This window comes from Macrosteles quadrilineatus, unplaced genomic scaffold (assembly GCF_028750875.1).
Source record: "Macrosteles quadrilineatus isolate MER2022 unplaced genomic scaffold, UCM_ALF_1.0 Scaffold_3__2_contigs__length_128488019, whole genome shotgun sequence".
In the NCBI taxonomy this organism is placed as follows: domain Eukaryota; kingdom Metazoa; phylum Arthropoda; class Insecta; order Hemiptera; family Cicadellidae; genus Macrosteles; species Macrosteles quadrilineatus.
Window position 1 is genome coordinate 66159034 of NW_026542596.1, and position 10649 is coordinate 66169682.

The following is a 10649-nucleotide window of genomic DNA, read 5'->3' on the forward strand; positions in this document are numbered from 1 at the left end:
GGAGGATGAGGTGACGTCACGACACGACTGAGTGTCTAAAGATCCAAGACCAGGGAGGGTGAAGTGCTACGTCACGACACGACTGAGTGTCTAGAGGTCCAGGACCAGGGAGGATGAGGTGACGTCACGACACGACTGAGTGTCTAAAGATCCAGGACCAATGAGGGTGAGGTGCTACGTCACGACACGACTGAGTGTCTAGAGGTCCAGGACCAGGGAAGGGGAGGATGAGGTGACGTCACGACACGACTGAGTGTCTAGAGGTCCAAGACCAGGGAGGATGAGGTGACGTCACGACACGACTGAGTGTCTAGAGGTCCAGGACCAGGGAGGATGAGGTGCGACGTCACGACATGACTGAGTGTCTAGAGATCCAGGACCAGAGAGGATGAGGTGCTACGTCACGACACTAGTAGGCGACGACGCAACTGAAGCACCACTCAAGAGTAGACGATGTCCAGGATAAACACTATAGGATGACACACATAACCTCAAGTGTTGGATTTGAATTGGAAGGAATATAGCTTGAATATACGTTCTGCTTGGTACATTCTGGTTAAATAAAGGTTAACATTTAAATAACGCTACTTTGAAATTGTTGAGGACGTTTGGACTGTACAACTTGAGAATGAGACGATGTCTAGGGTTGTAGAATGACGACTCATTTGTTGGATTTTGAGGAACATACGTTGAATGTAGTGCATTCGATTGGCAACTTTTGGATCTAAAGACGAGGATACAATAAAACTTTACTTTCAAAACACGTTGCTGAAGTTGAAGTTTGTACTGTATAATTCAGCTCCGATAGAATTCACTTTTTTCGACATTCGAGGCAACTAAAGAACGATTTATTCGAAATATTTAAATGGTGCTAGGAAAGGAGTTAAAAGATACCTACAATATGAGCTTAAAACTATGTTATAAAAAATAATTAGGAAAGTATACGTTATAAAAATGTGTATGCAGAAATGGGATTCGCTAGCAGAAAAAGTGGCATTTGATTGAAGAAAAAATAGCAGAAAGGTTTTTATCTACTGCTCAAAATTAAAATGAAGCTAGGAAAGGAGTAAAGAAAGATACATACGTGAGCTTATAATAAACTCATTCATAAATATTTACATTAGCCAGAGAAAAAGAGTTACATTTGACAACAGCGAAAATATCAGGACATTTGTTACCTTAACTAGGGAAATTTTTAGGTGTGATGTGCAATTGATAACATATAAAGTGGAAAACGGGTATCTATGTGTGCGATTTTATGAAGAGAATGCAATTATCAACCTTTGTGACAACACTTAGGTTAATAACGCCGATAAAAAGTGATATTAACTCTTTTACAGGTTGCATAGAAAAAATATATTATTTCGAGAGGGTTTCAACCCTACTATATAAAACCATATCCCTACGAAACCTATCTACCACATTACATCTTCAATGATAAACCAAATACAGCACAGTTCATTCAAGACAACCAAATTGTCACAGTTCAATTGTGTTGATAACACTGATTACACGGTAGCACGTCAGTGGTTTTGGCGGGAAGGTGAGAGGAGTTTGCCGCGTTTTGTGTGTTATCTGCGGTGTTATCAGCTGTCAACGCATCAGTAGCGCGGTAAACACAGCTTCACTCAACAAACAAGATAAGTCGCTGTCTACCGCGGTAACACACCTGGGATTACCGTGTAATGTAACACCATTGTGTAACAGATGGTAATGAACCCGGCACTCGTGGAGGGAATTAAAAACGTGCTGTTTTTCATTAGTATGTCTAATAGGCTATGTGTAAGTGAGAAACTGGAAACGATTAGCGAAATACAAAATTATGTCCAATTACCAAATAAATTTATCACAGGAGCGGTGATGCGACAAAGAGAACAAGACGCTGGTTTTAGGTTTTAAAATTCAAAAGCAAGGAACTATGAACCAATGTTACGTTAAAGTATGAAGGTAATTTTTCCATTTAGAACAAAAAATTTACGAATGAGCAGGAACCAGTAAAGGGTGAAAGAAAAAACACATATACTATGTAATAAATATTTTTTTAGCTTTTGTTGGTTAGAAAAAAATATCGTATTGGGTGAATGCTTGATTCATGTTTCTAAGTGAAATCTTTTTCTCTAACTATATGTTGAAAAGTTTAGTATATTAAGAAAAATAGATTAGTTCATCAATAACTAAAGAAAACTTAAAATCATTGCTAACTTATGAAATACCATATTTTCCTTGAATTGTCTTACACAATGCTGGGGGTAATTTAACAAAAACCATTAAATATGAACGCCACCGGATTCTATCACCGGTTGCGTCCACCCTAATCAGTTGAAAATCGGCTTATCGATGTTACACTGATCTTATCAACGTTTATACTGAGCATGGAAGTTAACACATGCGTGTTGTGTTACTGTGTTACAACAACACGATGTTGTATAACAGTCTGTATAACAGTGGTCAGTCATTGTAACAACGCCGCACGGGAACTGGGAACGTAAATAAACACTACACTATTATTGGATGGCTAAATTGAATGCGAGCCTATTTTTAGTCAATCGTAGTTAATTGCGTTCTGTTCTAAGTACTTATTTATAATATCACATAGAGTTATGTCATTGTACAGCTGATTTACTTTTGGTTCCGGATGGCTCCAATTCGTTCTAGTTCCTGTTTTTCTTTAGGAATAGGTCGACTTATAATCGTTGGTTGCATAGGCTATATTACCTTCAACGCAATAATTACCCGTACAGTGATATCTTATCCCACAATACAATTGTTATTGCATCTCGAATAGCCGTAGCGCAATATAAGTAATAAACGGCTAGAGTTAACAATGCGCTGAATGAGTCTACTCCAGTCCAGTCCGCTCCAGACGTCGTTGCTGACGCGTTTACGACATCGTTCCCTCCAACAGCTGATTAAAATACACGCGGCCTCGTTTATTGATTGTAAATCTCAGAATACATAAAGTCCGGGAACAATCGGTTCGAGGAACTGCTCTTGCTGTACAGAGGATTTCTTACGACTTGTGTACCTGTACTGTGGAATTTTGTTTAGCTTTGTGCCCAACATGTACGTGATTTCATTGCAAACTGGGATATTTCTCGTGTTTATAGTAGGAGTAGATTGCTTTAAAGCTACACCAATGTTGTCTTTTAATAAGAAAATGTATTTTCTCCTACAGTTACCTAACAATGTACATGTTCCCTCACTGATTTGAGAAAGCAAAGTGGCCAATTCGCTCATCAGTGAGACAATGTTAACATTGTCTCACTCTAATTACTTTGTCTCACTCCAGATTTGCAACGTGAAGGCACGAAATAGTGAGCGCGTAACATGCAGGCAACGCCGTATGCGCGCGAAATACGTTGGCAGCACTGGCTGTAAATCAGCTGGTCAGCTGTTGTACTGTTGTATTTGTCACTTCACATTAAATGTTATATTAAAAGTTCACTTCTGTGTAAAAATAGGTTATGTTTCTTCAAAAATTTATTTGTTTTATGGTAACTGTAGGAAAAGTATAATGTGCAACTCGAGTTCAAAGTACAATTGCCTCACTCGAGAAACCATTCCTCACTCGCCTACGGCTCGCGAGTAAGGATTTCTCTCGAGTGAGTCAATTGCTCACTTTTCTCACTAGTTGCACAAATAACTATTTTTTAAACGACGTTCGCTATTGTTCTGATCCAAAATCACATTCAATACAATAATTATTATAATCAAGGAGTCAAAACCAATGGATTAATTTTACATGTCTACTTAACCTCAATTTCTGTCTCGGTAAAATCAAAATAAGTAAATGGTCACACAATATTTACAGATAGGTAGTAAAAGTTTGTAGCCTAATCAAAATATTTATTTTACTTAGTCTTTCAAAGGCTGAGCGCTCAAGTTGATACTATTTTCATAAAAAAATTCCAGGTCTTTTTACGCTTAATATGATCTAAACTTTTGTTATTGGCTTTTCCTTTGTAATTTAATCATTTTTCAAGTGGCTTCCTAGAACGTTTCCCACGGCTACTCATGTAGCAAGCAAATGCTGGTCAGCAGGCAAGTTTCTATGAAATACAACTTGCAAGTGAAGTAGCTAGAACTGTACCGAGGCTACCGTGTCTTATCAGGAACTAGGCTGTGCTATCAGCACGTATATCAGCTGACGCTATACTTGATGACCCTTTGGTCTGGACTGCAGGAAACTGAGTGCTGCTACTGCATTACGGGAAGTTAACTTAAAACTACTTTATCTACCTCTACTATTCTAAGTAGTGAAGTGATGTAATCAGTCATGTTTCAACGAGTTTAATCTTAGACGATCAAGATGCAAAACTTTTCTAGACAGTGTGTGTGTATCAGTTTTTGTTACCATACATTTTTAAATTTTAGTTAAAGACAAATGTATGATTTTTTTATCCAGGTATTTAGGCTACCACCTGTATTATCCGTAAACAATCACGAATTATTAGAAATATACAAGTACTGTATAGGCTAATAGGTTCCAAAATTTTCGAAAAACACGGTTTACTTGCTATACCATTGCAATTGTTATAAAATCGTCTTTCGAAATGTAGGCAAAATAAAATTGTACAATTTTAAATAGTTAACTGGTTAGTATTTTGGCATTACACATTTTAGAACATGTATGGTAATGACTAAAAGCTATTACAAACACCTAAATTCATTGGAGTACCTATTTATAATGAAAAATAAAATATTACAGTAGGCTACATGAAAAGAACGACCTAAACTGTCACGTGAGTAAATTTTTTCAGCTGTTCCAAGAGCTGAATAGAAAACAATGTATTTTATTTTACCGTACTGCATTATTTGGATTGTATATCAAATGGATTTTAAAATATGATGCGATTTATAAAAGTAAAGTTGCAAAAAGTTTTATCGACGGTCTCGTAATTATGTCTCATATATTTTACCGAATAAGTGAAAATGATAATTCACAACCCTTCGAGATAAAAATCAAATAGAAACGAATTTACTTGACATAAAGGGACGTATGAAAGCCTCAGTTGCAATTGAAATCTGTTATCTGGTAGGAGAGGAAACACAAGTGACAAGAATCGTATAGAACTTCACCGCCAACTGACAACAATGAGTTGTGCGAAGGACATCTACACAATGTAGAGCTTATGGAGAAGATATCATATCCTACAGTCACTCTCATACGGACAGGACTTTATCATGAGGTAACCAGGTAACCACGTGTAGGTATTGGTCCTAAGTAAAGTGTTGAGTAAGAATTGTGCTAAATGCGTCTAATCATCGTTAGATAGATAATTTTGTTTGTTGGAATCTGGTTTGAACATGCTTATGCTCAAAGATGGGGACGCCACTAGGTGCGTATTTTAACCCAAATAAGAGTGAAGGATGAGTGTAGGATAAGTGGCACGATCTTGTAGTCTTGTGACTTAAGGCCGACATATTCCTTATACAAAGCTTTTAATTAATAGCCCATACAGCCAATGGCAACTAAGGGACCTACAGTGTATAGTGGAATCCAAACCAAATTTTTCCTTGTTATTAACGAATTGGATAGGACATAGAATTGACTTAAATTTTACCAATTACAACACAATTTGCAACATTTAAAAACAATGAATGACGCTATTATTTGTTATTAAAGATTAAGAGCCTTCTAAAGTGCTGAAAAAAAACAATAGGTAGTTTGGAATTTTTAGAAAAGGTTTCTAATTTTCTTCAGATGAAATATGAATAACAATTTTGCAACATGCTTGGTAGGTTTATAATTTTGTTATAACTTATCATACACGCTAACAAACGCTTAATCAGACGCGCTTACTTCGATATTAATGTTTGTATCTACTACATACAATTATTGTTAATCACATTACCCTGTGTTGATTAACATCTCAATCAAGCACAGAGCTAATGAACATAGACTGCTGGGAAAACACCGTAATAGAGCTGTAAGGCTTAAATTAGTGCATAACGGTGGCTCTTGCGGAAATTAGAAATTTGCAAGGTGCAAGGATAAATTAATGCAAAGTTAATTTAACGCATTACATCCTTTGAGAACTGTGCGGTATTGGTTTTTAAATGTCAGTTTCCATAATAGAGAAGGAGGTACCAATGAAAAAACACGTCTCGAGCAAGTTTTCAATAGAATTACTGTAATTCAAACACTGTTCAATATAATCTATATTACCACAGCTACAAATGACCTAGCGATACAAATCGAACTTTGACAAGTACAACGAACTCAAACGAAGGAACAACGAACGATCAACGATCAGACAAATCGTTAACGATACGCTGTCGTTGCCGGTCTAAATTGTGAACTTGTTCATGCTAACGAACTAGATAAAAAATATTTGAACACGTCTTCGATCCATTAATTAAAGGAAAGGAAGCTGCAGGTAGTTGGGGGTAGATTTATAGGCCTGGTCCAATCGTCGGTTTACAAATCCTAGTTTAAAAATCGTAAATTCAGTAAGATAGTCAGAAACATTATTGTAGTTTCCAAATTTGTATAGTTCCCGTACAACGACGTAACCGCACAAAATGTGTAACAACAGGGAATTTGTAAGACACTTTGGGGCGTGTGTATGATTCATGGCTACAATACCTGCGTGGATTCCAAATGAGATACTTAGTTACGAGGGACGTATTGTATGTCCGGGGAAAGAATTTATTTCGTTTATAACAAATTTCGGGCTTTGAAAGTGTTTTATGAATGTAAACTATTTTTAAAAAGAACTGGGGTAAGATGAAAAAAAATTATCGTGTATGTTGTGGTGATAAACTTGCTAAATGTACTATCAACTTCTACTGTTTTATCGTCTATGGGTTATCAAGAGGTGAAATGTTAAATCATTTAAGCTTACGTACCGTGTGTATCAACATTCAAACTATATAAAAACTACAAAGTGACAAAAATTCCGAAAAATGCAGCATTCGAATTCAACCTACATTAGGTAAATGTGTCAAAATAAAACTTTAAGTATTTTAAATCCATTTTATTTCTTCAGAACGAGATTCAACAGTGTTTAAGACAAGGGTTTCCATCCTTGAAATTATCTAATCCGAATTTCGTCTCTCATAGTTCTACTTCTAGCCTCGGTTCCGAGCCGTCTCTGATGATATCACGTCAAGGTCAAGGCCACTAACGAGAGATGGACTGATAACAGTCGGCGCCGTAGCAGTGGGGGGTTGTATCTCTACCTGGACCTCACCCTTCGACCATCAGGACCTCGGGGCTGCTAAACCTTAAACCAACAACGGAAACGTTTATCTCCTGCTGCCAACCCGAAAATGCCTTTCTCGGAAACGACGTTCTGTACCTGTCGGATTTTGACAGGCTATTCTGGGGAAGTGCCAAATGGCTTTGTTTTCTTTCCATTCGGTGATTTTAAGTGATGATTTTTGAGGCTTACAAAAATACTTAGCTAGGCTATATTTGTTCTTCGGAAATACCTCTTTCTGTCAGTTAAGAAATTATTTTTTGTTCGTTCTCCGAGTGCCTGTATTTTGCCCATTTAGGAGAACTCTGTTGCTATAATATAATATGAGCATTGTGCTTTGACTATACGTGTATAAATGGTCTTAGGTAAGATCAAACTGATTTTAGCCAGTTATAAACCTACACAGATCATATATAATTTCACTCTGCAACCATTTACGTCCAATATAGTACGTCATAGATTTAGCGCAGTGTTTTAGCCCATTACATTTAGGCTACATGAACGATTAAAGTGGGCCTAATATTTTCCGTCTGGTGTTTTGTGTTAACTGGGACCGGAATATCACTCAATGATTTACCCTTTTACAAAAAATAAACCAACTATCAACCAGGTTAATTTAATTTCTGCGTTGTTTCTACTACACAAACGAATAAACTATAAACTAGTCTACGTTTTGTCATATCTAGTGGTACCACTCAGTGTTTTATACTTAAATTAAGAAGAAACCGACTATAGGCCCATGTTCACCGGCTAAACTCGCTTCCACCGCACAGTGGGACAGCGACAAACAAAGGGACAATGATTAACGTTTAGGCTAGCTGGTGGGAAAGATGCATTCATTTCTGGCTCGCTTAGTCTAAACAAAGCAGTGCTGCTGACGGTCTTTAGAGGGTGTCGTGGTAGTCACCATAGCTCTGACAGACGTAGAGCGAGAGTGGAGTAGAGGTACTGTGCGGAGATGTATAAAGAACAGCGAAACAGCTGATCGAATGTGCGAGGAGAAATATGAAATAGAGTTAAAAACTACCGCAAATAACAAATACTTGTACTGTTTACTAAATACTGTATCATCTGTTATGTTTATTGTTTACTTATCAATAAACACGAACAGCAACAAGATTACGTTCATAAGAAAAGAATAGGCTACAGAAAAGAACCGCACGTCCTTTACCATTGATTGTCAATCAGCTGTTTCCAATTTGTAAGAGAAATCAGCTATGAGTTACAAGCTGTCAAACTCTTGCCAACCTACCACAGTATGGCCTTGACTAGAAAGTAAATTATGCTCGTTGGAATTAACAGTCCCAAGACCATAACTAACTCATGAACGCTACCCCGTGTTTAGCATACTATGTGCTCGCTCGCAGCTCGCCTACGCGACTGGCATGGGTTAACGCGGCTATTTATGTTCAACAAGGCGTCTTGAATTATGAATGACTTAAGTGGCGCTAAATCACAAGGTAACGTTTGGTAAATACTAATTCAATGCTGATTTGAAGCCGGTTAAGGTGCAAACACTAGTGTGACGAGAATGAAGTAAAGTTTGTAGTGGTTGCATGTTAAAAATGGTGATGTATCACACTCTATAACTTAAATTTCACAGAGAATGAGCATATCATAGTTAACTTTGATTGGTATGTTTGATGTGAAAACAATGTCAAGTCTATTATATTGAGGATTAGGATATACACTAATTTAGAGTTATCCTATAGAACGGTAGGTACCAACAGCACCTTAATAGGCTAACTTTATACGGTTGATATTCAATTAATATTTTTAAGAGTATTTGAGAGCATTGACATTTCTATAAGGTAACAGTAACATTTTATAGTAGAAATATATACCTAAGAATATAAAATTTGTGTTCGGACGTTCACCTGTCACCGGCAAAGAATCATCGTCTCGTTAAATGTACTAAATAAAGCAGGAAGAATGTAAAACTTGTTAAATATTAACTTACTAAGTAAGCTAGGTACTTATAGAACATTAATTGGATATAATAATTAAACAAAAGTGAATCCTGAAACGAAATGTAATTGGGAAACTACTGTTTGAAGAGAATTATTGTTAAATAGCTTTACTGTTATCATCTTATACATACATAGGGTAAAGATATTCCTGGCTATTACAACTGATACACATGTACAATTATTACATACAAATGTTCTTAGGAGTGCAAAAATAACGTAGTTTCCGATTAAACTTAAAGAATAACTCAACAAACAAGATAGACATTAACTTACCTAATAATCTCCGTACTTCAATCTGATTCAGGTACAAGTTGAGGTTAGCACAACACTGATTCAACGTGCAAGCAAAGTAAACCAAAAGGAACGTCGAAGTAAACAAGGATTTGAATTTAGCCATCGCGCTACTAGGCCGAAAAGAGAGGTTAAAACACAAGTGAGGTTACGCCCCTGAAATCGCGCTTGGAGACGGATTCAAGACATCTACACTGTGAATAAAGTCACATCAATACATATCAAGACACACTTCAGTCACTGTAAGTACGTATACATCGGCTAAGACACATAATTTACAATATATTCACAGAAAACAAAATCCGACAGACGAACGACCGTTCCGTCCCGAACGCAAACACACTCTGTTCTCGTAACAAGTTCGTGTTTCGTTCTCAACAAGGCGAAATGGCGCGTGAGTGGGGGGCAGTGGGGAGCCGAGCGTCGCCGGAACCGCCCGATCAGACCCGACCATCAATAATGTTTTTATGCCTTCTCGCAGCCTCCCAAACGAGGTGGTTAGCAGGGTTCTCCATAAATCAAACGTAAAGGCGTACAATGCCAATTGATTTCGATTCATTACATTTTTTAAATATGTCAAGCGAGAATAGCTTTGACACTAACGAATAGATACAGGTCTTGTTAAAAGTGATTTACTGCCGTGTTTATTATTGGTATTCAAATGCTGGAGGTGGCAATTAAGGGTTTATTCAAATCGGAATTTACATTGCCGTAAAATGTGTTGCCGAATCGTTAGAATAAGTCGTTGGGTTTTGGACATCGTCCAAGAGAACGTTTATGCAGCAAATGATGTGCGCGGAACTTGACTAAACAATTGTTATACACAAGAAGAGTTTGATTAGAATATAGTAAAGTCAATCTGCGAATCGATTAATTAACAATATAAGCTACCACTTTATTTAAAAGATAATATTTACACATAGTGGCAGAGAAAATCACCAAGCAAAGAATCAAAAACCTCTTTTTCATATTTTCACTTGTTTATTTATCTGCCCTTTTTCTTTGCTGCTGGATAACGTTTTAAGTTTTTGGGTCCATACAACGGGTTTGTTACTATCTAACGTCAACTACGTATACAACCTTATTTTAATTTACATATTTAATTTTTAAACCAATGAAAATAAGACGTCATTAAGGCTATCAATCGATCCCACTTGGCATTTTAAGCGCATGGGTTTATCTT

The 10649-nt window shown here is 36.9% G+C and overlaps 1 protein-coding gene across 2 annotated transcripts in view; it reads right to left on the reverse strand.

Moving 5' to 3' along the window:
• The window catches only part of LOC128990762 (tyrosine-protein kinase Dnt-like), a 75866-nt gene extending 66068 nt beyond the window's left edge, over nucleotides 1–9798 (reverse strand). For both annotated transcript variants that reach the window (XM_054413327.1, XM_054413326.1), the window contains exon 1: nucleotides 9449–9798. In XM_054413327.1, coding sequence (XP_054269302.1) covers nucleotides 9449–9572 — 124 coding nt within the window. In that variant the 5' untranslated portion in view covers nucleotides 9573–9798. The remainder of the gene's footprint in view (nucleotides 1–9448) is intronic.
• Nucleotides 9799–10649: the final 851 nt, after the last annotated feature.